This window comes from Ochotona princeps, chromosome 3, assembly GCF_030435755.1.
Source record: "Ochotona princeps isolate mOchPri1 chromosome 3, mOchPri1.hap1, whole genome shotgun sequence".
Taxonomy (NCBI): domain Eukaryota; kingdom Metazoa; phylum Chordata; class Mammalia; order Lagomorpha; family Ochotonidae; genus Ochotona; species Ochotona princeps.
In genome coordinates, this window is record NC_080834.1 from 35,049,722 (window position 1) to 35,077,414 (window position 27,693).

General features: G+C 55.5%; 2 protein-coding genes across 2 annotated transcripts in view; one reads left to right on the plus strand and one right to left on the minus strand.

Moving 5' to 3' along the window:
- URB1 (URB1 ribosome biogenesis homolog) overlaps positions 1-15,960 on the plus strand; it is a 55,370-nt gene extending 39,410 nt beyond the window's left edge. The window contains exons 25-39 of the mRNA XM_058661700.1: positions 148-206; positions 2,501-2,694; positions 3,661-3,771; positions 3,865-3,928; positions 6,366-6,537; positions 7,083-7,188; positions 8,885-9,045; positions 9,455-9,566; positions 9,850-9,956; positions 10,327-10,470; positions 11,594-11,703; positions 12,381-12,578; positions 13,284-13,525; positions 14,232-14,798; positions 15,741-15,960. Of these exons, the coding sequence (XP_058517683.1) occupies positions 148-206; positions 2,501-2,694; positions 3,661-3,771; positions 3,865-3,928; positions 6,366-6,537; positions 7,083-7,188; positions 8,885-9,045; positions 9,455-9,566; positions 9,850-9,956; positions 10,327-10,470; positions 11,594-11,703; positions 12,381-12,578; positions 13,284-13,525; positions 14,232-14,798; positions 15,741-15,931 (2,538 nt within the window). The 3' untranslated portion in view covers positions 15,932-15,960. The remainder of the gene's footprint in view (positions 1-147; positions 207-2,500; positions 2,695-3,660; positions 3,772-3,864; positions 3,929-6,365; positions 6,538-7,082; positions 7,189-8,884; positions 9,046-9,454; positions 9,567-9,849; positions 9,957-10,326; positions 10,471-11,593; positions 11,704-12,380; positions 12,579-13,283; positions 13,526-14,231; positions 14,799-15,740) is intronic.
- Positions 15,961-18,543: 2,583 nt separating this feature from the next.
- On the minus strand, positions 18,544-26,243 carry MRAP (melanocortin 2 receptor accessory protein). Its single transcript, XM_058661236.1, has 3 exons — positions 26,088-26,243; positions 20,819-20,918; positions 18,544-18,727 (listed from the first exon to the last, which is right to left on the minus strand). The coding sequence occupies exons 1-3, from the start codon at positions 26,191-26,193 to the stop codon at positions 18,610-18,612; spliced, it is 324 nt and encodes a 107-aa protein (XP_058517219.1). The 5' UTR covers positions 26,194-26,243; the 3' UTR covers positions 18,544-18,609.
- Positions 26,244-27,693: the final 1,450 nt, after the last annotated feature.

Here is a 27,693-nt window from a genome sequence, read left to right on the forward strand (position 1 = left end):
GAAATAACTACTTTGAAAAAAGGAGTGCTAAGGTGTGTTACTATACAGATGCCTTCCTAATGTTGGTGTTGCTGGATTTTCTTCTTAAGGGTTTTTAAAATTCCCTGAGATGATTCCACACCCATTTTTTGCTTATTTTATCCGCAGCATACACTTAATGAAGTTGATCCTGGTGACTGGCAGAAATTTGTAAAGACAGGACTCAAGTAAGTGGATTTTATTTTCTTGGCGCCAAAGGGATGAAATGTCGTCCACTAGTCTTTGTGGTTTTTTGCCATTTTTAATATTGTTTACATTGCTGAGGGATGCCTCAGATTAGGGTGGGGAGAGTCGAGGTATAGAGGAAGATGAGTGAGACAAATGTTTCAGTTCTTTTGTTTTTGTCCTGCCAAGTCTGCTGTCGGGGAGGGAGGAGGCCACGCCGTTGTCAAACTACATCAGCACCCAGGGATGGGGGACGGTCATTTGATGACACCTTAAGACCTTGATGTGGGGCAGAGTGTTCCAAAGGTGTTACTTGAGTGGTTTCTGTAATTCAGAGACTTCATGTAGGAAACCCGGAAGAAGCTCCTGGCTCCTGGCTTTGGAGCCCAGCCCCAGCCATTGCGGACTTTTGGGGCTTGGGAACTAAACCAAAAGCCCAGGGAAAAAAATGTGGATTTATGAGGAACCTGTAAGACTCCTCATATTTGTCCTAATTCATTGTCACTCACCCCTGCACCCCAAGCCTCGTCTTCTGAAGCTGTGCCCTTGAGTGCATCGGTGTTAGAGTTGTCCTTGATGTGTCACTGTGTGTTCTAACAATCGTGTTGCTTGGTGTGTGTTGAACATTACATGTGGTGTCTCACACTTTGAGTGTCCTTTTTCTCAGATGCTTCTGTTTTACCTAGACCAGTGCTTGTTCATCCAGGTCATTCTTGTGACCACCATAGAATATTCTGCCTTCCAGGTGGAATATTCCACCCTTTGCCAGGAATTCTTTGAGTCAACCCTCCATTGACAGAGATGCGGCATATTTCCCCCACATTCCTCCTTGCTGCGTGGTCCAGCAGTGACTGTCACACATCTTTTTTTTTTATGTTTATTGCAAAGTCAGATATATATAGAGAGAGGAGGAAAGACAGAGTAGAAGATCGTCCATCCAATGATTCACTCCCCAAGTGACTGCCACGGCCCAGGAGCCAGAAGCTCTTCCAGGTCTCCCACGCGGGTGCAGGGTCCCAAGGCCTTCGGCCATCCTCAGCTGCTTTCCCAGGCCACAAGCAGGGAGCTGGATCGGAAGCAGGGCTGCTGGATTAGAATATGGGATCCCAGCACATTCAAGGTGAGGACTTTAGCCAATAGGCCACTGCACCATAGGCATCGGTATGCCTCCAGCTCTTGGTGGTGTTGAGCCCTTGAATGTGGGCATGTGTGAGTCCCCCTTCCCTCATGTCATCACTGACACTTGATCCATTTTGAGGCAGTTGCAGAGTTGTGGAAAAGCATTTTATTGTCCTCATAATTAAAAAGAAATTGCACTTTGCTTGAAAGGTAGAGACACCAAGAGAGTTTCTGTCCATTGATTTACTCGTCAGCACCCGTAACAACAACTGGAGCTAGAATGGGCTGTAGATAGGATCTTGGAGCTGAGTACGGGTCTTCCACATGGACGGGAAGGACCCAGCACTGAAGCCATCACCTGCTGTCTCCTATGGTGTGCACTGGCAGGCAGCTGGAGCGGAAGCAGAGCCAGGGTGTGGGCGTTACAGAAGTCGCCTTGCCTCCTGCGCCAAACACCCATTCCTATACCTGTAAGCTTCGTTCTCCTGGTTATGAACTTGAAACAGAAAATTAGGTCACACACAAGGGGAGAAAGAAGCAAAGGAGGGTCAGGTTAATGACCACTACAGCTGACCCTGCTGGACAAGTGACATTTCTTTAGGCTTTAGAGGTGGGTTTTGTGTCTGGCATGCTTACTGCACATTAAGTGATCATTGGCATTTCTGGCTGAGACAACCTCCTGCCTCTGGAACAGGGGAAGTCCCTCCTTCCTTTAGTGGGTTCTGAAGGGATTTCACAACTTCCAAGCCCTTGGATGGAAAGTTTGCATAGAGCATTGAGGAGGGCAGCGGTCCTGGCAGGGTGGGCTTGGCAGCCCCGAGGGCAGGATCTGCTTAGGCTCTGCTCTTCTGCTGGCTCCTGGGGCCTTAGGTAAGCAGGCATCTGCTTGGCATCTGCGTGTTAAGATGACTGCACTGTGTTGCCTACCCTCACCCTCTGGAGAGGTGCCCCTAGTGAAGGTGAATGGGTTCGCATGTGAGAGCGAGAGTGGCCCTGCCAGTGGTAGAACCTGCAGGGCGAGTGTGTCACTGTCGGCTGGAAAACAGCCTTGTGCTGTGTCTGCCAGTGCTGTTAACATAAAAGTGCTAAGAAACAGGTGGTTTTCTGAATTTTGCTTTGCTTGTTTTATTTTGTTTCCCTTTTGATGAGCTCTTTTCGCTCTGTGTTCTGCTGCTAGGTTTCGGTACCAGGACCACTCGTTTCTGCAGACCCTGCATGCGGCCATCCAGCTCCTGTATTCCTCAGCAAGCCCCATGCAGGCCCAGCTCACCCAGCTCCCGCTGGTCCACACGATGCTCACCCAGCACTCTCTGTTCTTGCCCACGCTGCTGGAGTCTGAGGAAGAGGAGAGGCCCGACAGCCAAGTGAAAGGTGGCCCCCGGCCCGCCTCTCCCACTTCTGACTTGGGTTCCATTTCCTCCTCCAGCAGGCAGCTGTGCACCAAGGTGTCTCTAGCTGCCATGTGTCTTCAGAGCTTAGGGAACGTTACCAAAACCATGTTAGAGTTTCTTCTCGTTTCTGTCCATTGTAAAGTAGAAAGCAGCTTCCTCTGACTTACAGACAAGGCAAATGCAGCCCTGGGTTCCTCAGGCCCTACTTGGCTTACAAAAGTAATATTTGGGATCTTAGTGTGGGCTAGCATTGAAAGCTAGGAAGTTAGATTTGGAGAATAAAGTGTAGGCAAGTGATAGGAAGTTAAATAGTGGCGCAGATTATTTTTATTGGAGAGACAAAGAGAGCTCCCATCTGCTGGTGCACTCCCCAGATGTTTGCCTTGAGTAAGACTGAAGTGCAGCTGGAAGTCAGGAATGCAAGCCAGGTGTCCCACGTGGGTGGCAGGAGCCCATGAACTTAAGCCATCAGCACCACCTCCCGGGGTCTGCATTGGCAGGAACCAGAGACAGGAATCCAGGACAGGCTGGGAGACTCTTCCCACGCCCATATTTGGGCTACATTCCTCACTAGAGTAACTGTGTGCTTTGCTACCCACATGAGGGGTGCAGGGGGTGCGAGAAGGCAGTATGGAAGGTCCCCCATTCTGCCACCACACTCTTCCTAGAGAAGAAGTCACATCCCTGAATCCTCAGCAGTTACCCTAGGCTCAGTCCTGCTTCCCTTGCTCTGTGGTTTAGCGTTGGGAGGACCACCTGCAGGTGGGGCAGTGAGCAGAGCGTGACGTGCGGCCCACGCAGAGGCCCAGAGAGACGGGTGATGGGGAGGGTGTTCATGAAAAGGAATCCCCATGCTGCTCCTGCAATGGTGGTCGCTAGGGGCCGCCTGACTCAGACCCCGAGCGTCACTGTGGGGCTGTGTGTCTCCTGACCCGCTCTCTTTCAGAAGCGCTGGTGGACCTGATGCTGACGGTGGTGACAATGTGTCCCTCCGTGTGCGAGAGCAGCCACTTCGCCGTGCTTCTCGGGGCCTACAGTGCCACCCTCAGCGTGCTGGGTGAGGCCTGGGGGTGAGCGTGGGGAGCTGGGGAGCACTGGGATGGAGGATGAGGGGCTCCCCTCTCTAAACTGACCTGTGCTTGACTTGTAGACCAGAAGCTTTTACTTCTGCTGCGGGCGTACGAGCAGAGCAAGCTCAGCCTCGTGGACTTCAGGTGTGTGCCAGGGCGCCATCACAGCGGCAGGCCTCATGATGCCCGGCCCAGGACCGTGACCTCATCTCTGCCCAGCAAGCGCTAGCCTTGGCATTTCTTTCCATTCCTGATTGTAGGGAGAGGGTGAGGTGGGCGAAGCTGCCCCCACCACCCAGGAAACACGACTCCTTGCCTGGGTGTCCCCTGCTGACCATGGGCACCTGTCTGTCCAGGAGCTGCCCCACAGCATCTTACGATACAGGAGTTGCTCATGACAACAGAGGCTGATTAGACATGAAGTCAACACTGTCCTGTACTTGTGGATTCGTCCGTGTCCCAGATACCCAGAGGTGCTTTGCCCACACCAGGCAGATCAGGGCCCGTTGGAGGCAGTTCTTGCCACACTGAAGCCCCCATTTCTCCATCGAGCCCCCTGCCATGCAGAGAGCAGAGTGCTGCCTGGGGAGAGACTGGCCAGAGTGCGTGGGGAAGGAGCCTAGCGCCAGCTCCCCAGAGGGGAGAGTGGCTGGAGGCCGTGACACCCACGAGACTCTGGGCCATTGAGCACACAAGCTTTTCCTTTTTAAGTCATTGTCACCCACATGCTGAGAAGGCCGAAAAGGCCCAGACCAGGTAGCCCTGCGGTACATAGCACTGGGTGCTCTCTGGCAGTCATCAGTCGGGGGCCGGGTGATGGGGTGTCACAGAGTATGACAGTCTGCCTGCTGGGAGTATGGGCACAGCAGATAGCCTCTTGCACGGGCCTCCCCGTGTTAACATTACCCACCTTTGTTTCGGGGAGTAGAGAGGAGGCTGTAGTTAGGGGAATTCCCTTTGCAAGTATGTACCTCGAGAGCTGTTGGCCAAGCACCTGCTGTTGAGCAGGTCTTTGGCTTGGCAGGGTCATGACCACCAGGGGCCATAGTGACAAAGTCTCTGGTGAACCAAGATGTGGCTCCTTCTGAGGTCATGGTGCCATTCATGGTGGGGGAGGAAGGAATGGGGTGGAGCCCAGGTCATTCCTAAGAGAAAGGAAGTGGTATAATGTTCGGTTTTTGTTCTTTTTTTTTTTTTTTTTAAGATTTCTTTATTTTATTACAAAGTCAGATATACAGAGAGGAGGAGAGACAGAGAGGAAGATCTTCCGTCTAATGTTTCACTCCCCAAGTGAGCGCAACAGCCGGTTCTGCGCCGATCCGAAGCCGAGAACCTAGAACCTCTTCCGGGTCTCCCACATGGGTGCAGGGTCCCAAAGCTTTGGGCTGTCCTCAACTGCTTTCCCAGGCCACAAGCAAGGAGCTGGATGGGAAGTGGAGCTGCCGGGATTAGAACCGGCGCCCATATGGGATCCCAGGGCATTCAAAGCGAGGACCTTAGCCGCTAGGCCACGCCACCAGGCCCCTCAGTTTTTGTTCTTAAGGGGGCCAGGGTGGCTTCCGGTCTAGTGCAACCTTTGTCTTCCCACAAGCTACTCCTAGGGGTGTCAGTTTCCCTATAGGGCATTCCCCACTCTTTGTGGCCCCAGTAAACCCAGTTTCCATCTGAACACCCAGTGTCCTTCTCCATGTCTTCACTGGCAGGTGTCAGGGTGCAGGTGCAGTTACAAGGAAGAAAGGAGACTCCAGGACGGCAAAGAGCTTTCTATCAACTGTATGCTGGTTTCAGGCTCCCACTTACAGAGATGGGACAGGGTCTGGCACCAAGCACAACCACCTCCCCACTCCCCCAGTACCCAAGCCGTGTGGGCCAAGGAAGGGACAGGAGCCCTGAGGGCTGGGAGGTGGGAGGGCCAGGGCGAGCAGGTGGCCCATTGGGATCCTAGGATGGACATGTGGCAGGAAGGCCAGGCTGGCTGGGTGTGCAGGACACAGGCACCAGACAGCAAGTTTCCGCTCCATGGGGAGACCTTCCAGAGTGGAGGTGTGGCCCTCCTCACAGGCAGGTGGTGCAAGCACCCCTGGAGCAGTGAGGAGGAGGAGGATAGGGAAGAAGCAAGGCCTGCATCATTTTCTAGGAGTCATTGCGCCTGAGAGCTATAGCATGCTGGTCCTGCACACACACCTGCTTCTCTCATAGCCATGTGTGCTCAGGGAGGGGTCAGGATCCGTGGTCCAGCATGGACTGTGGCCATGACACTTAACCCTGGATGGGTGACCGGCTCCCCAATCGAACACGAGAGGAAAGTCCTTATGCCTGCCTTGCAGGGCTGTGAATCGGTTATCATATTCTAGGAAGTTGACAAACAGTGCCTGGCACCCCCAAATATCATTATCACCAGTCCTGGGAGCGCAGTTGCCTCCATGAGCTCCAGAAGGGTGTGCTGGGGAGTAAGGGACGGGGTGTGCGTGACGTCATGGGTGTGAAGCGTGCCTTGATGCTAGCTAGTGTGCTCACTGCTGCTACCGTTACTCTGTTCCCGGTGGGCCCCTGTGACCATTCCCCTCCTCTCTGGCCCTAGGGTGCTGCTGTGGGGCCCAGCAGCCGTGGAGCACCATAAGACATGCCGCAGCCTGGGCAAGTCACTGTGGCAACAGCCGAGCCCTGGGGACATCCTGCGCCTGCTGGATCGTGACCGTGTCATGCAGACCATCCTGCATTTCCCCCAGCGCCGGAAGCTGCTGCCACCTGAGGTACCCCTGCTGCTGGCATGCCCTTTCCCCTCCGCAGGTGCCATCTGCACCCTCCACAGAATTTGTAGTGGTGTTATAGTATTTATGGAATAAAATTCTTAACCTTGCCAAGGTACAGAGCCCCAGCACTTCGCAGCCACATCGCTTGGTGTACATCACAAAACTGGCTTGAAGCAGATTCCAAAGATCACATATTACATGTACAAATTCCACCTTTCGTGAAGCCACATTTTTATGCTCTGAATATTGGAATTCTGACAGTAACAGGCAAATTAACAAGTCGAGCACCCCTGACCCAAGGCCGAGCACCCCTGACCCAAGGCCGAGCACCCCTAACTCAAGGCTGAACACCAACAAAACACACCATTTCCCATCTTGGAGCATTTCAGATGTGGGATTTTTGCAGTAAGGGGTGCTTAGCCAGGAAAGTCTGTGAGCATTTTAACCATCTCACATCTGAAACATGCCAGTGCCTGGCCCTCTGGCTGAGGTCCCGGAGCCTGTGTGATGGACTTGCGCGTTCTACTTGGTTTGGGTTCTTTCAGGACGAGCAGGAGCCTGTGTTCAAAGATAAGAATGTGGCGGTGGATCTTGGTGGCCTCTATGACCCCTGCTTTCTGCTGCATCTCTTCAGTGAGCTGACCAGGCCCGGTGAGTGCCAGCCTCCTGTGGGAGCCCCGAGGGGCAGGGCCTCGCCGCGGGGACACCCAGATGGCCGCATTCTGACCGGGGCGTCTTCACCTATCCTCTCAACTTTTCATGCCAGTGATTTTTTTTTTTTTCCAACAAAGTCACAGTTAATATTTAGAATATAAAGTGTTGTGATTTTTTTTTTTTAAATAACATTTGTGTTTTTTAGAATCTGTCAGTGTCCCTTGTCCTGGATACTTTCCCAATTTAAGGTTTATTTATTCGTATTTATTTGAAAGTCAGTCAGAGAGTGAGGAGAGGCGGGGAGGGAGAGAGCTTCCATCTGCTGGTTCACACCCCAAATGGCCACGTTGACTGGAGCTGAGCTGATCAAGAGGCCAGAGCTTCTTCCAGGTCTGCCATGTGGATACAGAGGCCAAGGACTTGAGCCATCCTTTGCTGCTTTCCCAAGCAGGGAGCCGGATCAAAAGTGGAGCGGTTGGGACATGAAGCACTGGCTTCGGGGTCACTCACCTCTGTTCCTTCCTGGCTCATGGTATGCTGCAAATAATGAAATCACCTTGGTTGATGGCTGGCGTAATGGGTAAAGCTGCTGCTACTTCCAGTGCTGGCAGCCCACATGGGCACCAGTTGGAGCCCTGAGTCCCACTTCTGATCCAGGTACTTGGGCCTCTACACCTGTGTAGAAGACCCAAAACAGGCTCCTGGCTCGTGGATTTGACATGGCCCAGCTCTGGCCATTGTGGTCATCTGGGGAGTGAGCCAGTGGATGGAAAATCTCTCTGTGTAACTTTTTCAAACAAATATGAATTTTAAAAAAAGTTAGAGGCCAATGCAGTGCTTCAACTGGCTAAATCCTCTGCCTGCAAGCGCCAGCATCCCATATGGACACAAGTTCATGTCCTGGCTACTTCACTTCTCATCCAACTCCCTCTTGTGGCCTGGGAAAGCAGCAAAGGATGGCCCAAGGCCTTAGGACTCTGCACCCATGTTGGAGACCTGAAGGGAGATTCCTAGCTCCTGGCTTCAGATCTGTGTAGACATTGTGGCCATTTGGGGAGTAAACCAGTTGATGGAAGATCTTTCTGTCTCTCCTCTCTGTAAATCTGCCTCCAATAAAAATAAATGAATCTTGGGCCCGGCACGATAACATAATGGTTAAAGTCCTCGCCTTGAACGCACCGGGATCCCATATGGTTGCCAGTTCTAATCCTCGCAGCCCTGCTTCCCCTCCAGCTCTCTGCTTGTGGCCTGGGAAAGTAGTCGAGGACAGCCCAAAGCCCTGGGACTCTGCACACGCGTGAGAGACCTGGAGTAAGTTCCTGGCTCCTGGATTCAGATTGGCTCAGCTCTGGCTGTTGCGGTCACTTGGGGAGTGAACAGTTGGGCAGAAGATCTTCCTCTCTGTCTCTCCTCGTCTCTGTATATCCTCCTTTCCAATAAAAATAAATAAATCTTTAAAAGTAAATAAATAAATAAATCTTTTTTTATGTCCATTCCTTCCACAGTAGGGAAGGGCCAACTGCAGCAGAAGTGCTGGGGAGTTGGAAAGAGACTTACATTCCTTGGGGTGTCCAGCACTGCAGCTGCTACTGGCAAAATAAAATATCTTCCAAATTGCCCCCAAATCATGCAGCCCTAATGTGTGGTGTGATGTACATGTGTGTGTTTAATGCTATATATTTATTTCCTGTAGAATTCGTGGTGGATTGTCGAAAGTTTTTGGATTCCAACGCCCTGGGCCTCACCATCGTGGCCCTCAGCAGCTACGACCCCCAGATGCGAGCCGCAGCCTACTACATCTTGGCGGCCTACTACTCGCACCTGGAGGGGGCCCGGTTCCGAGAGCAGTCCCAGGTGAGGGGGCAGTGTGTGGAGGCAGGAACTGCCAGGACGGGATGCAGGAGCCTCTCAAGGCTTCGTTCTCTGGGGAACCAAAGAGGGGTGCACAGGCTTCCTTCTTATAGGTAGACAGAATGGATTCATTTCTTGGGTCTTCTTCTGGAAAAAGAGGCTGTTGTCCACGGGGCGCTGAGCCTCAGAAACCAGTGCCCCATGACAGTAGAGGAGCACGAGCAGGTAGAAGTGGCGTCAGCCTTCTCTCCGCCGTTGGGTGCAGGCCTGACTCAGGAGGACGGAAACCTTGCCTGCGAAAGCCTGGCCTTTGATGGGTCGCTGGCTGGGGGGTTGGAGCAGGTGCGTCCTCATGGAGCAGGGCGGGTCCCTGTGCTGACAGCGCTCATCCTCCTCCATCCTCATCTCCAAGGTGCTTTACCTGATGGATGTGGTCCGGAATGGGATTCGAACCCCCAACATGAGGCTCACTTTCACCCTGGCTCTCTTCATCGCCAAAGCAGCCCTGCAGATTTTGAAACCAGGTACCACAGCTTACTTAATTAGCTTGAGACTGAGCTAAGTCTACATTTGCACAGAGTTGGTCACCCTTCTGTGGTGACAGACATGTCAGAAGCCACTCAGTGCTCATAGGAGTGAAAGGTTGGGAGCCACGGAGGGATCCTGACCCGTGGGGGGCATCCTGTGCCGTGGACAGAGGTAGAAATCAGCAGGAGAACCCCAGCACAGGGCTCAGCCAGGCCCCAGGGCTGGCAGGGAAGGGGGTGCCGTGGGTGCCCGTGGGACCTGACTGCTTGCCCTTCTCAGAGGATCACATGTACTTGAAGATCAGCAAGTTCCTGCTCTCCCACGACTACCTGAACATGGACAAAGTCCCGGGCTTCTTCCAGTTCTTCTACAGCTCTGACTTCCAGGTGACACCCTCACAGTCCGCAAGCCGGGTCCCTCAGCTCCTGCTGTCACACCGCTGTTGTCCTGTCCATTAAACCTGTGTGTCTGTCTACCGAGAGCATCAGGGCTGTGTTAGAGTGGGAGGGTTGGGAAATGAAATGCGTGGACTTTTTAGGTTGGCCTTGTGGAGCGTGGTGGTGAATGTTGGGTTGAACGTTAGCTGACTTTCCCCAGCTCTGTGTTTGAACATGACTGCTCTATCCCTGACTTCGAGAAATGGGCCCCAGGCTGCTGTCCAGCATCCCCAGCCACTGCTGCCCTTGGAGTCGGGCTGCCACATGGGGTGGGGGGGACGCTTTCTTGACACCAGCACCCCGTTTTCCTGATCTGCAGCAAAAGAAGGAGCAGGAGTGGGTGCTGGGCCTGCTGCGAGAAGGCATCCGCGACAAGCAGTGCTACGAGCTCTACGCCCGGCGTGGCATCTTCCGCATCGTGCTGGCCTTCTTCAGCAGCCCCCTGTGCGACCAGGCAGCACAGGTGAGCCTGTGGGAGCCGGCCACGTCTATGCTCTTCCTCAGTTCCCGCTGGGAGGCTGAGTCCAGGTGGATATGCCACCCCCAGCCCATATGTGCTTGGTTCCCACAGTGCCAAGAGAAGATGCCAAGAACAGTCCCTGCTCTTGGCTGCACTGCACAGGTTGACCCTGGCATGCACATGATGTCGTGACACCCTGCCTCGGCTGTCCTCGGGTGACGTGATCCTGGCGCACGCATGGTGTCACAACACCCTGCATCGTCTCTCCTGGGATGAAATGCCCTTGGCTGATAGGAGCGCTTTGGTTTTTCATCCAGAGGGAGGGGCCGGTCGGGGTTAGATGCCTTTGGAGCTGGTCCAGGAGCCCGGCACAGCACCCTCCTTCACACTCATCTGTGGTGCTCTCAAGTGCCAGGATTCTACCTAAGGCCCAGAAGCTACAGTCAGTAGGGCCCAGGACCCTGGCGTCCTCACCTGCCTCCGGTCGGACAGTCTGCACTCACAGCTCAGTCCCCCAGTCTGGGGACGGGGTTGGGGAGGTGGTTCTAAATACCCCTGGTCATCATGAGGAAGCTGGAAAGCACCCTTGGCATTCTAGTTCCCAGCTTCTGTTTCTGACATGACCCAAGATGCAGGCAAGCTGGAGTGAGTCAGGATTAAGAAACAGGTTGGGATAAACTCAGAGGGGCAATTCTGAAGCCGTCGGTGAACAGCTGAGGGACAGCCCCCTGCTGTCACCCCTTCCCAGGTGTGAAACAGGGCACCTGTGGTTCACAACAGGGCTAGAGATGAGCCATGCCAGCTCCCAGCTCTGGCCAGTGCCTGTGGGCCGAGCGATATCTGTGGAGCATCCCTGCTGGCCGGCTGGTTGTTGGCTGGTTGTTGGCAGGAATCAGCGAGGGCGAAGGCCCTATCCTCCCAAGGTCCAGGCACTGCTGTACACACTCTTGTCCCTGGGCTGTCTCTCGTGGGGACGGGGATGGGCTCCTGCCAGTCCAACAGTAACAAAAATCAGCAGAGAAAATGTGCCCGGCAGTCGCCACCTGTAAGCGCAGTACCACCTTGAAGATAGAAGGCCCTTCCTTTGGTCACTTTTCAGAAGTTAACTCGCATTTGGGGTTTCCAGAATTGGATTCTAGAAATCCTGCAGAGCGCCGCACGGGTGGCCAGGTCGGCCTACGAGATCATCCGGGACTACAGCCTGCTGACGTGGATTGTGCACATCCTGGAGAACAGGTAAGGCCCTGCCCCTGCAGCCCCTGCAGCCCCTGCAGCCCCTGCAACCCTTCCCCTGGAGCCCCTGCAGCCCCTGCAGCCCCTGCAACCCTTCCCCTGGAGCCCCTGCAGCCCCTGCAACCCTTCCCCTGCAGCCCCTGCAGCCCCTGCAACCCCTGCAACCCTTCCCCTGGAGCCCCTGCAGCCCCTGCAGCCCTGCAGCCCTGGAGTTTCAGGGCCAGCTTGCTGTCATGGCCTGCAGCCTCAAGTTCCATGGCAGCTCCATGGAGGCCACGTGGGACAGTGGGTGACAGCACGCCATCAGGAGACAAGGAGTCAAGTCCATGTCCACTGCAGGGTGTCTCAGAGGACAAGGACTGGGCTGGGTCACAGCAGGCAGGACCTGGAGGTTATCCATTCTGATGACCATTTCGTTTCCAGGGGTTGCCCAGGTGTCCTGGATGGACAGCTGGTTCTAAACAGTACCCACGGGTCTGCAAAGCCTGGGACAGCCATCTGGTTAGAGGGCAAGGGCCTCATCTTGGTCATTGTTGCTGGCTAGGCAAGCACCCTGCATCTGCTCCGAGGCCTTGCTCAGTGGGGTCGGGGGGAGCTGGGCTGCGGCCTGGTGCTCCTCCACGTCTTGGTCGGCAGGCCGGTTATGGTGACACTGGAGCGTGGTTACGTTTGCTTTGCAGGTTCCTGGAGACCCCACTGCTGTCTCGCGTGATCTGCTTGCTCCACACGCTGTGGATGACCAACCTGGGAGACAAAGAGGTGCGGGCCGACGAGCAGCCTGCTGGCCAGCCTGGCTCCCGTGAGCCCCCCAAGATGCTCGCCCTGCATCTGGTCAATGAGTTCCTTTATGTGTTCCTCTCGCTCGCGAAGCACCTGAGGTGAGCCCGCCCTGCTAGACAGAGGCCGCGCGGCCAACGCCGCTCATGGGTACCACATCTGTGTCACCACAGAGAGGTGGTGTCAGGGCCCCCTGAACTTCACGCTGTCCCCAGCCAAAGCTGCGTGAGACCGGGTTGTGTTGTACTTTTGTGTCTGAACCCAGACACTGCGAGGAGGTGATGGTTCACAGGCGTGCATTTGCCATGACCTTCAGCCCAAGCCAGGGCACGCCCAGGCCAGCCTCCTGGCTCCAAGAGCCGAGAGCACGCCCCCGCCCGGGGGTCTTGACTGCTCGTGGTTTTCCCAGAAGAGCCGAGTGCTCGGGTCCCACTGTGTCATGGAGAAGACCTGGAACATGCTCACGGGTCCGCTTCTAGGGGGCTGGCAGTGGGGAGGGGGACACAAGGCTCTCACGGTGGGAGCTTTGGCCTGTTGTTGGATGCTGTTCCACACTGCTCGGTCCTGCCTGGGAGGCACGTGGCTATATTGAGCACCAGCTGCTGTTTGAGTCAACAGCGTTACATGTGAACTGGGCGTCAACAGGAAGACCCCCACTTAGCCGTGGCCTACAAAGAGCTTTCCATTGCCCCCAGCCTGCTGCTCAGGCTCTGCCTCCTTGGCACACCTCCCCCCTTGGCTGACTGCGCCCCCAGTCCCGGAGGCAGCCCTGACCCAGTGTGCAACACTGCCTTCCCCCCAAACAGGCCCACCCTGGCCCCCGCCCAGCTGACCAGCTTCTTTGGGACGCTGGACTCGGTGCTGAGGTACCAGGCCACTGTGGTGCGAGCCTTCAAGGCCATGGACCGCTTCGTCGTGAATGAGACCGTGCTCTCGGCCACGGACACGCTCGTCCTGCTGCACAAGTGGAGCCTCATCGAAGGAGATGCTGGGCTCCAGGAAGACCTGAGGGTGGCCATCGAGCAGTGCCAAGTCAGGGAGCTCGCCAGTGAGTGTTCCCCACTGCTGCCTGTGACCCCGCCCTTCACTGTGCCCACACCGGGGTGTGGGGACACCCAGAGCAGCCAGCCCACTCCCCCTCTGAGCCATGTCTCCAAAGATGCTGGGACCTAGGCGCCAGGCACAAACGGCTACACTCGGAGCTGGCGAGGGCTAGCTTTGAGTCGGGTGTTTCTGGTTTGCAGAAAGTCGCTTAGCCTGCAAGCCTCAGGACACTCAGCGGTCCGCTGGGGACGGGGGATGGTCAGGAGCCCCTGGGCCCCTCTTGGAGCTGTGGTACACGGTCCGAAGGACAAAGACCAGAGAGGGGCCTGCATCCAAGTGCTGCCAGCGCCACCTGCTGGCGGCTCCCTCACATGAACAGGAGGGGAGGCGATGGCACATGCCGGTGTAGTGCCACTAGCGCCACCTTCTGGCAGAGCCCTCACATTGACAGGAGGAGGGTGATGGCGGCTTCCTCACATGGAGGGGCAGGAGGGTGATGGCCGCTTCCTCACGTGGAGTGGCAGGAGGGTGATGGCGCCTGCTTCATAAGGGTCCCGTGAGGATTGTATCACCACGATAGCGAGGAAAGCGGGTAGCGGGTGCAGAGCTATTCCTGGGGACTGCGTTCCCATCCCACTCCCGCAGGTAGGGTGCCACCTGGTGCCCCGGGGGCTCCCTCGCTCATGGCCTGTTTTCCATACATTGAACAGAAATGCTCAAGGAGAAGGGCAAGCCAGCCGGGCCGGCCCGAGCCCGAGGCCCGCGTGGCCGGAAGCAGACTCCAGGGGAGGCGGAGGAGACGGCTGACCCCGAGCTGAAGGCGGCCTGCGTGGAGACGTGCCGGGGCCACCTACGCTCCATCCTGACGCACTGGGGGCCCGCGGTCCCCGACCCCGAGAGCGAGGCCCCACACCCCGTCTACGCCGCGGCCACCCTGGTGGTGCGCTGGGTGCTGCGGGCTGCGGTGGGGCGCCCACTCAGCAGGGCCGAGGCCGCGGGGCTTGTGGGCTGGCTCCGGAATCGCATCTTGCCACACCGGGCGCTGGTGGCTGGGCTCCTCGCAGACAGCACCGTGAGGAGCCACCTGTTCCTGCTGTACAGCCGGCTCTGCGGCGCTGAGGGCCTGGCCGGGCCCACGCAGGATGTGGCCTGCCTCTTCACCTCCGTCATGCTGCAGCTGGTGGCGGCAGGGGACACGGTGGGCAGTGCCTTGCACGCAGAGGTCGAGGCACTGTGTGCTTCCTGTCTGCAGGAGGACCTGGACGAGGCCACCCGAGGTACTGCTGGCTCCCGGTGGAGGAGGGGGAAGGGTTGGAGCAGGGGCGGGAGTGGGCCAGGCCTGGGTCAGGGACTTCTGCTACTTAGAGCTTGGTGGCCCTCTCCCAGAAACCTCCCTTGGTGCCATGTTCAGGTGGCCCCATGTCAGTTTTCCTCCGTTGTCCAGCCAGCCTAGAGGATGGCGCGGCAGAGGCCTCCCACAGCAGGAGACAGGGACTGCACGTACGCATGTCTCCTGGCCTCTCTACCTGCCTGCTCCTGCCCTAAGTATGGCTGCACCCTTGCACACTGCATCAGGCCCAGCTCCCTGCCTCCCGGTACCTCCCGGTGGGAATCAGGGCATGCTCAGACCACGGGCACCCCCTTCCCACAGTCTGGGAGCTGCCCAGCACCTGCTGCGTGTCCCTCAGCATTGCCTTAATGCTCAGTGGGGGCAGCTGTTGGTGACAGCCCCACCCACCTACACACACAGACTCCATGTCCCACCAGGGACCCTGCCACGGAGCAGAGCGCGTGCTGACACGTGTGTACATGCATGCATACAACACAGTTTATGTGCTTGGTGTAGAGCAGACGTCTAGAGGTTTGAATACACGAGTGAGCCAGTGAACAAATAGCACAGGCTTTGCACAGCTGTAGGAGAACTGGGGCCAGCATGCGTGGCCTTGCCCACGTGGGCGGGCCGTCAGGAGTGGGGATGGGGAGAGGACTGTGGGGGGCACCCACCATGGTGCCCTTGTTGCCGGAGCGGTAAGGACACCACAGCTGCCCCCTGGGTCTCTACTCGGTGCTCCGAGCCCAGGAGACACTTGGCTTGTTTGTCAGCGGAGTGTAAAATGAGCCAAGATGACCCAAGCGTTGAGCAAGGGCCAAGTCCACAGGCGGGCCTTGTGGATGGCCGACCTGCCCTCACTGCCTACCTCCTTGTCATGCCCCCGCAGCCTCCGCAGCCTTCCTGGTGTCACTGTACGTGAAGGACGTCTGGCTGGGGGCCCTGCGGCCTGACACCCTCAGCACCTACGTCCGCATGGTCTGCAAGGCGGCAGCCTGCGCCCGGGGCCAGGGCGAAGAGGAGGAGGAACCGGTGGTCACGCTCTGCGCGGGCCTCGCCACCTGCAGCCAGCACGCCTGAGACGCCCCAACTCCCACACTGCCACAGCCGCCAGGTCCTGCCAGAAAACCAGGGGCACAGATTCGAGGGGAGCCCGGCACATGGACTGGGTTCACTCTCGGCCCTCGGTGGGGGACAGGGCACCCCATACTGGCCCTGCCCGCTGGAGCGGGCTCTGACCTGTAGTGGGCCTCTCCGCTATGAACTGTGTCAAAAAGGTGTCAGAACCTTTTTGGACAAGCCTGAAGACGGACACTAAGCCTTCTGGAAGAAGCCATGCCAGCTTTTTGTGCGATTTCTTTTTTTGTTTTTTAAGAAAGCTCCCGCCAGGGTTGCTGAATATTTTATTAAGGAGAAGGAATTGTGCTTGATCATTACCGTGTGTGTGACATCGAATAAGCTGCGTTTTTCGGCAGCCGCACCTCAGACACGGTGGATTGCATCAACTCCCGCTAATAAACGCCTGTTTTTGTAAGGCGTTTCTGTTTCACTTGTCGCTCCATGGAGACTGTTCGTCCCTCATCCAGGGCTGGAGCATCTCACACACTTCACCAGGAAGCATCTTACCGTCCCTCGGAAGGCCCTCCTGCACACCCCGTGTCCACCGGGATGGGGCTGGTCTCTGCTCTGTTCGCCCACCCAGTACCCAGAGCCCCGAGGGGCATGCCTGCACTTGGCCGTGCCGCCAGAGTGCCTCAGGCTGTGCAGTATGCACAGAGGCTTGCTGGCCTGTGGCCCTTCCCGCAGTGGGAAAGCAAGGATCGTCACCCTCCTGCCACAGCACTCCCCTCCGACAGCCCTCGGAGGCGGGAATCCCCCCAGTAGACTTAGGTTGGACTCAGGCCTGCTCAGGTCCAGCCAGGGTCATGTGTCCATCCCACCGTCTTTACAGTTCCCTCCCATCCTTTTGAACGGCTCACTGGCATGCCTTTTTCTTGTTGAGTATGCCAAGAGGTGCTGTCCAGGAAGGTCTTAGTCACCCGGGTTGGGGGAACAGTGTCCGCCTGTGTCCACCTGCAGCCCAGTGAAGACTGAATGGGATGTGCAGCTGTACTGCCAGACAGTGTGCTTCACAAGCACCCAGGGGTGAGGGTGGAACCTCACATCTACACACTAACATCGTGTGAAGTCCCGCAAGTCATATAGGTACTACAGCGGCCTCTGTAAGGGAACTGAGGACCCCTGCATCCTGGCAGGCCCCATGGCTGCCACAGGACAGTTGCAATTTTTTAAAAAGACTTATTTATTTTTATTACAATTTCAAATATACAGAAAGAAGGAGAGACAGAGAGGAAGATCTTCCATCCAATGATTCACTTCCCAAGAGACTGCAATGGCCAGAAGAACTAAGCTGATCTGAAGCCAGGAGCCACGGGCTTCTTTCGGGTCTCCCATGTGGGTGCAGGGTCCCAAGGCTTTGGGCTGTCAGGGACCAGGCCACAAGCAGGGAGCTGGACGGGAAGTAGAGCTGCTGGAACACAAACTGGCGCCCATATGGGATGCTGGTGCTTGGAAGTGGGTGATTAGCCAGTTGAGCCATCGCCTAACAACTACATTTTAGAGGCTATAGTCAGAACAAAGCCCACCTGCCTCTTACTGACGGCTGTGGGATGTGTTGGCAGGAGGGAGGTTGGTAAAAGGATTGAGTTTTCCAGGTTTTGTGTGATATGCCCTGCTGCCTTCTTTGCCCAGGCCAGAGCAGTAGCAAGTAGAGGACTGAATCTTTGGGGATCTCAGATCTGGCCCAGTCAGAGGCCCATCGCTGCCAGCTTCCAGGTGATCTGTGCCAGCATTGGAGGCTGCGGTCCCTTCTGGGGCACAGCTGCTGGCTGCCCTCCCATGGGTTCTGTCCCCAAAAAGCCATAAGGACAGATGTGGGATATGACTGCGGTACCCCGACTACAGGCTGGCCTAGCAGTGTGGACATTGGTGCCCACTGGGCTCTGCAAGCCTCCCCAACCTCCCAACCACATAGGCACAGCCTGGCCAAGTGAGCCCAGGGGCCACGGAGTGTTCCAGAAGGAGCCTGGCATTGTGGTGCAGCAAGTTAAACATCCCATATCAGAGTGTCCATTTAAGTTGCGGCGGCTCTACTTCATCCACACCAGCTCCCTGCTGATGTGCCAGGGAAAGCAGCAGAGGATGGCCCAAGTGCTTGGGCCCCTGCATCCACATGGGACACCTGGAAGAGGCACCTGGCTCCAAGCTGTTTTGGACGTTTGGAGAATGAACCAGTAGATGGAAGAGCTCCGTCTCCCTGCCTCTACCATTCAAATAAAGCAAATCTTCTTTTAAAAAATAATAGTTTCAGAAGAAATGGGGCAGTGGCATCATGAGAACTAGCCAACAAGGGTTTTTCATCTTCAGGTATCTACATTTTATTTACCTAGCCTTCCCAAAATGGCCCTGACCCAGTCATTACCCACTGGAGCTATCCACTGCTGGAAACGGGCTTTGGGCAGAGGTGTTGCGGGTGCCACTGGCTGGGAGTTCCCCAGCCCCCTGGGCCAAGGTGCAGGCTCTATTTGCAGAGACCTCTGGCTGAGCCTGCTCCCAACGTCAGCAGGCACTGCAGGATTCCCAGTGGAATGCACACTCCTGGGTGAGTGCTGCAGGGGGCCGCAACCGTGGTGGTGGTGGTGGTGGTGGTGGTGGTGGTGATGGCAGGAGAGGGTCCAGTGGCTTCGCTACAGTCTCCGTCAGCTCCAGCTCTGCTCCCTGGCTCCCCCACCCTGCCCTTGGCGGGCCTTCCGCAACCAGGAGGGGAGGTGGAGGCTGAAGCTCCACGGGCATGCGTGGCGGGACTGCAGACTGGTCCTGTGAACACATGGAGCATAAAGGGCGTGTGGCATCAGAGAGGCAGGCTGAGCACTTCCCAGGCCCCACTCCTGTCTGGCCAGAGCCAGCGGGCAAGGCAGCAGGGGAGGTCAGCCCAGCTCACAGAGCCAGGCCTCCCTACAGCTCACAGCTTTCTCCTGGAGGGTGCTGGGCAAGCTGACCTCGCATCCAGCCACTTGCTGGAGTCTGGCTCATTCCTACTCACACACCAGGCTAAGGAATCTACCTCCCCTGGTGGATTCTCTAGCCTGACAAAATTGGGGGGTAAATGGACTTGGCAGCTCCACTTCCGATCCACTCTTCTGGAAGAACCAGGAGGCCCAACACCCAGGAAGGCAGCAGAGTGGCTCAAGTACTCAGTCCCTGCATCCACTTGGGAGACCTGGATGGAGTTCCAGGCTCCTGGTTTCAGCCCCACCCAGCCCTGATTTTTGGGACCATTTGAGAAATGAACCAACAGGTGTGAGATTTTCTCTCTCTCTCTCCTTGTCACCCTACTTTTCAAATAAATAAAAATGAATCTGAGACCACCAAACACAGGCTGCTGACCTGGGCTTAAGGGGAACAGCTGCTGTGTGTCCCCTAGGGCCAAGAACTCCTCCCCACCCCCCCAGAGAGGAATAACCTTTGCCCTCACAAGCTGTCCCTGGCACAGGACTTGCTATGAGTCCCCTCGGAGAGGCAGAAGGAAAAAAGATGTTATTAGTGTATGTGGTGCTCTATCACTGTGGCAAAATATCTGAGTTGTAGAAGCTGAAAGCACAGGTTTCTTCATGGCTCAAAAGCTGGTGCCGGCCTCTGCTCTGTGCCCTCTGCTTTGCTGTCTCTGCTGCCCAGCAGGTGGCGCAGCCTGCACCTGCTCCTGGATTCTGCGCCCCAAGGCTTCAGTTGATGGACACAATGGTCCTCCAGTAACCCGCTGCCTTCTGGGTCAGTTGTCCAACCCTGGCCCCATCAGCTGTGGGCAGGGAATAGGGTCCCCAGGGCGTGACGGCCACCAGGCATCTTACACAGGGAAGAACATGGAACCAGCAGGGGCTGGGTTGCTTCGGCGGCTCCTATCTGGTGCCTCTAGTTTATTTTATTATTATTATTATTATTATACTTTTGACAATTTTTACATAGTTAATTAGGGTAGGAAATTTCAAGGGCTACAGGAAAGTGGGTAAGACTATTATTTCCACCTTGTTTCCTTCATGTAACTGAGACTAAGGGGGATTTTAAGGGAGAAGCCCCACCCAGTCTCCCACCCGCCCCATGCTCCAGTTTAACCATCAGGGCGGTGGCAAGAAGGAACACACAACCCTCCAGCCTGTGCTCTCTGCCAGCTTTGTGCCCAAAGCAGCTGAAAGCCTCACAGCACCAGTTGGTGACAGAGTGGCCAGACCTGCCCAAGCTGTGGGCCCTGTTTTCCAGGGGAGTGACTTGGCATTGGTTTTGGTGGCCCATGGGGTCAATGTCAGCCTTGTTCTTTCTTTTCTTTTTTAACTGATAGATTTGCTAGGTCATAAAGGTCACTGTTCCAAGCCAGTCTTTGGACACTCACAGCTGTGCAACCCTGATCTCATTGGAGGGCATGTTGTCATCCTTTCCTCCTCTTGCAAAGAAATCCATCAGCAACCACACCTCCTCCTCTCCACAGCCCTCCATCCCCAGGGGCCTCGGCAACCCAGCTAATCTGCTTCCTGTCCATAGATGGCTCTGCCCTCTTTTGATATCACTGGCATTTGGGTGGCACTTGGCAGGGAAGCTTTGTTAGCAAGCAGTGCGTCCTCTATGGCTCAATTCTGAACCAGAAGATTTGCAAATGCCTGCATGGGAGGGACCTGCTAACCTGCCCCCAAACAAAAACACTAGGAAAGCGCACAGGTTGGAACCTGGGACCAGGGCGCACTCGGTCTAGTGCAGAGTGAGCCCTCCACTGCGCACACCTGACTCAGTGGAGCCATGTGGTGTGTTATCACCGGTCATTTCGCAGAGGCTACCTGCACCGCGCTGCTCTGGGGACTCGGGGGTGGGAGCGGGGAGGTGGAATGAGTGTCAGTGGCCTGCATCCCTGACCCCTCTCACCTCACGGGCAGGGAGCCTGACCAGGACATGAAGAGCAGGATGAGGAAGAGGAGCACCACGAAGGCAGCCAGGCTCACCCAAAAGGCGATGACGATGGAATCTGTGGAAGGAAGGGAAGCCACTCAGGGCTCAGAGTGGGGGTTGGACCCCGCCCCCTGCAAGGTCTGGGAAGGGGTCTCTGAGGACAGAGGCAAGGGCAGGCTTCCAGGAACGCAGGCCCCTGGGGTTAGAGATCCTGAAGAAGGTGGAGCTGGTGCCCTGGGGGGCGCTGCCTGCTCAGGAGAGGCTACCCTCTGGCTCAGTTCAGGGCAGTGGCCAGAAGGAACACACAGTTTCCCAGCCTTTGCTCTCTGCCGAATTTGTGGCCCAAGGCAGGTGGAAGCCACAAAACCCTCTTGGCCAAAATAAGTGTCTTTTAATTTCACTTTGCATGAACTATTTTTTAAAAAAGATTTATTTATTTTTATTGGAAAGGCGGCTCTTCGTTTGCCGGTTCACTCCTCCAGATGGCTACGATGACCTGAGCTGTTCCGAAGCCAGGAGCCAGGAACCTCTTCTGGGTCTCCCATGTGGATACAGAATCCTAAAGCCTTGGGCCATCCTCTGCTGCTTTCCCAGGCCACAAACGGGGAGCTGGATGGGAAGGAATCCTGGTGCTTGGAGGTGGAGGATGAGCCAATTGAGCATTGAGTCGGGTCCCACATGAACTCTTTTGAAGGGTTCAGAGAGCACATTGGCTTAGTTGGTTGACTCCAGGTTAGGATGAGGAATCCCCCGAAGGGAGATGCAGCACAGCCTGCTATCTGCAATCTTTTCCTGGCCCCAGCAGCTGGTGTCTGCGACCCCCTGAACCACCAGTGCGCATCCGGGGGAGATGAGACGGGAGGCTTACAGGGCAAGGAAGGGAGGACAGAAACTTCTCCACAATGGACCAGCCTTCCTCCGCGTCACCCTACTGGGGGTTCCCTGTGAGCAGCCAACAAGCCTGAGTGCCTTTAGACTTTTCCAGCACTGGAAAGTGGCAGTTTGGGCCCCTGAAACACAATGTTCTCTGCAGTAAGGACAGCAAGGAAACCAAAAAAAATGTGATACCCTTGACAGCCTTCCTGACAGTGCTCCCAAGTTCCTGGTACAGGGAAGGGCAAGCTGCTAGCCAGCAGCCTCTGGGCCTGACACTGTGTTCCTGTAGGGAAGCAGGGGTGACTGGGTGCTCATTTCCTGCCTGGGACAGCCAGTGCACGCATGGGAAAGGGGCGGGGCCTCCGTGTGGGACTCTACTCAATGGGAGGAGTCCCTGGCAGGAACTGCTACAGATGTCTAGCCCATGCACTGTTACTCTGAGCACTGACACCTGCAGAAAACTAGGAGACACGGCCCCTGCCCCACCCCTGAGGGAGGGAGGGCAGGATGAGAGCCCAGCAGCTATCGTAATGTGTGCAGGGCAGCCACTAAGTCACAGCTGCCTCGTGTTGTTTGTCCTGTGAGCTTAGCCCGGAGAACCCGGCCACAGTGTTCAGTTCAGGGTGCCACAACTGGCTTCTCAAATCAGGGACAAGAAGGAGATGTGGGAGCCAGGCTGGGGGTTCTTTGTCTGCTTTTAGTTATTTGTTGGAAAGAGACAGAGATCCTCCATCCATTGGGTCACTCCCCAGATGGCCGCAACAACCAGAGCTGAGCTAATTCAAAGCCAGGAGGCAGGGGCCAGGAGCTTCTTCTGGGTCTTCCATGTGGGTGGCAGGAGCCCAAGGACTAGGGCCACTTTCAACGGCTTTCCCAAGCCATGAGCAGGGAGCTGGATTGGAAGTGGAACAGGCAGGACTCAAACCAATGCCTGTATAGATGTGGGTACCACAGGAGCCTGCTTTGCCACAACACTGGTCCCCTCTTTGCTGCCTCGAGCCGCATGGTGGGTGCTGTGCTGTGACAGCTCTGACTAGCTCCTCCTTAGGCTCTGTTTGCAAGGTGACACCTGTTCTCAAGCACAACTGGCCCCTCACTGCCCACACCTGGAAAGTGGCAATGGGGGAGTGTGTCTGTTAGTTAATGCATGTGGACTTTGTTTTTCTTTCTGCTACCTACACAAGGAGGGTAACAGCTCTACCCATGGGACCTGGATTAGGAGTTCCCAGTCAAGTGGAGACAGTCTCAAGTTCACAGCGGCTGGTACTGGTCCATGTGGGGGATTCAAGTACCTGCACTTCTGACAGCTGCAGGATGGGCGGTCCTGGGACCAGCGTCCTGCTCCCTCCCCACCACAGGGGCCGAGGTAACTGTACCCTGACGACCCACTGCTCTAGCTGGCTGTCCACTGACCCACATGTGTGCTCACCCATCCGTGCATAACCCCTCTTTTTTTCTTTTTAAAGATTTATTTATTTTTATGGGAAAGGCAGATTTACAGAAAGAAGGTGAGCCAGAGAGAAAGATCTTCTGTCCCCTGGTTCACTCCTTAAATGGCCTCAACAGCCGGAGCTGAGCCATTCTGAAGCCAGGAGCATCTTCCGGGTCTCCCATGTGGTTGCAGAGTCCCAAGGCCTTGGGCCGTCCTCTACTGTTTTCCCAGCCATAAGCAGGGAGCTGGAGGGGAAGTGGAGCGGCCGGGACATGAACAATATGGGATCCCAACATGCGTAAGGCAAAGATTTAGCCACTGAGCCCCCACATCAGAGCCGACATTTCTTTTTCAAACATGACCCCAAATACTTCTCTGTTGGACCAGGACACAAAATAAGACTGTCCAGGGTTAGTGCTAGAGGTGCTGCAGGAATTCTAAAGAGGGGATGAAAGGATTTTTTAAAAAGATTACTTACAGAGAGAGAAGAGAGATCTCTCATTGGTTGATCTCACCTCTTGGGCCAGTCCGGAACCCCCATGAGTGGGTGCGGAGACCCAGGCGCTTGGGGTTCACCACCCACTGCCTCGCCATGTGCCTTAAGCAAGAACCAGGTAGGAAGTGGAGCAGCCAGGACTCGAACCAGTGCCCCTTGGTATTGCAGACAGGTGGTAGTTTATCTCTGTAGGCTGCAGGGCCAGCCCCTGGAGGTTGGCACTTGCTGACTGGCCCCTGCAGGGTGGGGCTTGCAAGAGTAGCGCCACAAACCCTTGGTGGGCTACGGTCCTCGGTGGCCTCTTTGGCTTGCCACACGGGTGTCTGGGACATCCCCAGCTTGGGATATCTGATTCACCTGGGCTGTGTTTTTTGTAACCCCTCTAGGTAGGAGCATTCTTGAGGTGGGGGATTTTTGTCTAACCCTGAACTTGTCTTCCAGAGAAAGCAGAAAATGAATCCAGATAAGCTCTAAAGACTGGGGCCCCTGGGACCCAAACAGGAGTAGAAGAGGCTTGTTGGGAACAGCCCCCCACTGGCGCCCCAGACCCTCGATGCTGCGTGGAACAGGACTGGCAAGCCTCCAAAATCAGTCTGGGATCTTCTCCTCCAGATCGAGACCGCCTTGGGAGCAACGCGCACACACACACACACACACACACACACACACACACACACACGTATGTGTATGTATATTTTTCCTGGCAGATTTCTCAACAGAATTTAACTTGCTAGCATTCCAGGATAATCTTTCAATTGTACATGTTTGCCTCTTCTGCAGTCTGCGTGCGAACTTGAGTTATTTTGGCCGTGCCCTGGGACGCGTCACTTGAACAACTGCTGACTCATCTTTCCCTAGGCCCCGATGGCAGCTTCCTCACCCAGGGTCCAGGGTCGTTACTGGGGCTGAGGAAGGTTCTCTCTGTCACCTCTTTCTGTGCTAGCCTCTAACTGTGGTGCAGGTACAAGAACAACTTTCCTCTTACACTTTTTTCCCCCAATGATTTACTGATTTAACACACACACCCCAAAGCTAGCAAGCTGGAATGCAGTGTCTCTCCCACATGGGTGGCAGGAACCCCCAGTCTTTGCGTCAGGCATCTCCCTTGGTTGCCCAGCTCTGGGCCAAGGAGATTGTTTACTGCAACAAACCCACAAGTTCAACCTCTGCCCTCCTTATAGAAAAAAACAAAACAAAAAACTTCCATTTCGGGGCAAGCAGCTGCTGTGAGGCTGGGAGAGGGCTGGGCCCTCGCAGCTAAGACACTGCAGTCCCACACTGGAGACACGCACTCAGTTCTGGTGTTGGCTCAACGCAGGCTTGGGGAGGCTGTGGTGGCAGGCAAAGGAGTTGGGGTCCCTGCCACACAATGGGGGAGCTCCTGACTCCCAGCCCTGAGCTCTCTCTCCCCCTATCTCTCATGGAAAATCCAAATTATGAAAAAAAATTATCCATCTATTCCAAAATTTTCCACATGCAAATAAGCCTTCACTTTTACATATGTAAAATGGACTTACTAAGTTTTACTGGAAAGGCAGATGTACAGAGAGGAGAGGAGAGACAGAAAGTCCACTAGTTCACTCCCTAAATGGTCACAATGACTGGAGCTGAGCCAGTCCAGAGCCAGAAGTCAGGAGCTTCTTCTGGGTCTCCCACGCGGGTGCAGGGTCCCAAGGCTTTGGGCCGTCCTCGACTGCTTTGGACCAGCCCCGACTGCTTTCCCAGGACACAAGCAGAGAGGTAGAAAGGAAGTAGAGCAATTAGGATTTAAACTGGCGCCCATATCGGATCCCGGAGCAACCAAGGTGAGGACTTAAGCCACTAGGCTACTGTACCAGGCCCAAGAAACCTCCCTTTAACAGAGTGTGGCTGGCACTGTGATGTTTGAAGGTTTTCTATCTGCAGTGCTGGGCTCCCATGTAGGCACTGGTTCGAGTTCCAACTGCTCCACCTCTGATCCGGCTCCCTGTATGTGGCCTGGGAAAGCAGTAGCCGATGGCCCAACTCCTTGGACTCCTGCACACCCAATGGAATACACAGAGAAAACTCCATGTTCCCAGCTTCAGACTGACCCAACTCTGGCTATTGCGGCCGTTTGAGGAGTGAATCAGCAGATAGAAGCTCTCTCTCTGCCTCTCTTTCTGTGTGTATTTGCCTTTCAAACAAATACATACTTCTTAAGAAAAAAAAGAAGAAAGAGAGAGACAGAAGAGAGGAATCTTGCTTTAAAGGAGTATTTTGTCTCTTAACATGCTGAGCTCCTTAGCAGGCCAATCACAGCTTCTTATACGTGAGAGCACATCTCAGTCCCCTCAGTTCTCTCCACCTGCTCCCCGGCCCTGTCCTGTCTAGAGACAATCAGTGAACAGAGAGCTGCGTGAGCGCGAGCCAGACGCCCGCACCCGAGCCGCAGCCTGGCTGGCTGGCTGAGCCTGACTTACGTTTGTTGGCTCTCAGCCTCTTCTCATCCACGGGAATGAGGTCCAGGTAGTCTAAGTAGTATTCATAGCCACTGGACGGAGCAGACGCGTTGGTCCTGTTGGCCATGCCCGCGGCACTGGGCGGCCAGCAGGCGGCCCGCAGCTCTCAGCAGGCGCGGGACTGACTCCAAGCACACCCCCCCCTACGCTCCCCTGGGGAGCAGATTGCCTAACTGGTTTCTGGAAGAATCATCCAAATGTGTGTGTTGGGGGAGTATGTGCCTTGTCTGAGACACTGGGCAGGAATGAAGGTCAGGGGATGACTGACTTCAACCCAGGCCGGGCAGAGGAGCCTCCCGTCTCATCCTGACCCTTTCCTGAGACAGCGCCAAAAGAAACAGAGCCGGGGTATGGAGGGCAGGCTTCCGGCCACTGCTGGCCACGGACCGCCTCCCTGGGTAAGAGAGCCAGGCAGACAGACAGGTGCTGGGGACAGGGGTTAGAGAGAGAGAAAGAGCGAGAGAGCTCCAGGGAGCTGGATAGGACAGTCCTTGCCTGCCTGCAGTACTTGAAAAGTGATTAAAACCCAAAGGAAAGCCCAACCTTGCCCTTGACTTACACTGAGACAATTCTCCATGTTATTAAGAACATACAAGCTTAAATTCAACATCTAAGGGTAGAAGTTGAGTGACGCTGACCCTGAATTCACTCATTCATTCATTTTTTTAAAAGATTTATTTATGTGTTTCATGGGACCGGCGCGGTGGCCTAGCAGCTAAAGTCCTCGCTTTGAACGCACCAGGATCCCATATGGGCACCAGTTCTAATCCCAGCAACCTCACTTCCCTTCCAGCAACCTGTTCGTGTCCTTGGAAAGCAGTTGAGGACGGCCCAAAGCTTGGGACCCTGCACTCGAGTGGGAGACCTGGAGGAGGTTCCTGGCTCCTGGCTACAGATCGGTGCAGCACTGGCCATGGTGGTCACTTGAGGAGTGAATCACCGGACAGAAGATCTTCCTCTCTGTCTCTCATCCTCTCTGTATATCTGACTTTCCAATAAAAATAAATAAATCTTTAAAAAAAAAGATTTATTTATGTGTTTCAAAGACAGAGAGAAAGATCTTCCATCTGCTTGTTGACTTCCCAGATGGCCATAATGAAAGGACTGGGCCAGTGCAAAGCTAGCAGCTTGCGCTTCTGCTGGGTCTCCCGCGTGAGTGCCAGGGGCCCAAGCACTTGGCCCACCCTCTACTGCTTTTCTAGGCACATCAGCAGCGAGCTGGATGGGAAGTGGAGCACGCAGGACTAGAGCAGCCCATATGCAATCCTGGTGTTTGCAAAGTGAGGATTTAGCCACTGAGGCATCACGCCGGGCCCAGGGTGCTCTGGCTCTGCCCTCCCACAGGGTAGGTGGGGTACTCGGGTGCCCCCCAGCAGGACACCATTTCTCTTCCGGTGTCCACAGTGACTTCACATATCCCCAGTGCAAGGACACAACGTGCTATTTCCTCGCTCCTCCAGTGTGGGCTGGCCTTGCAGCTGAGTTTGGCTTTGACTGATAAGACCAGTAAGGTTCTAATGAGAGTTCTAGGCCAAGGTCTCCCAAAGTCTCACACACTTCGCTGCCC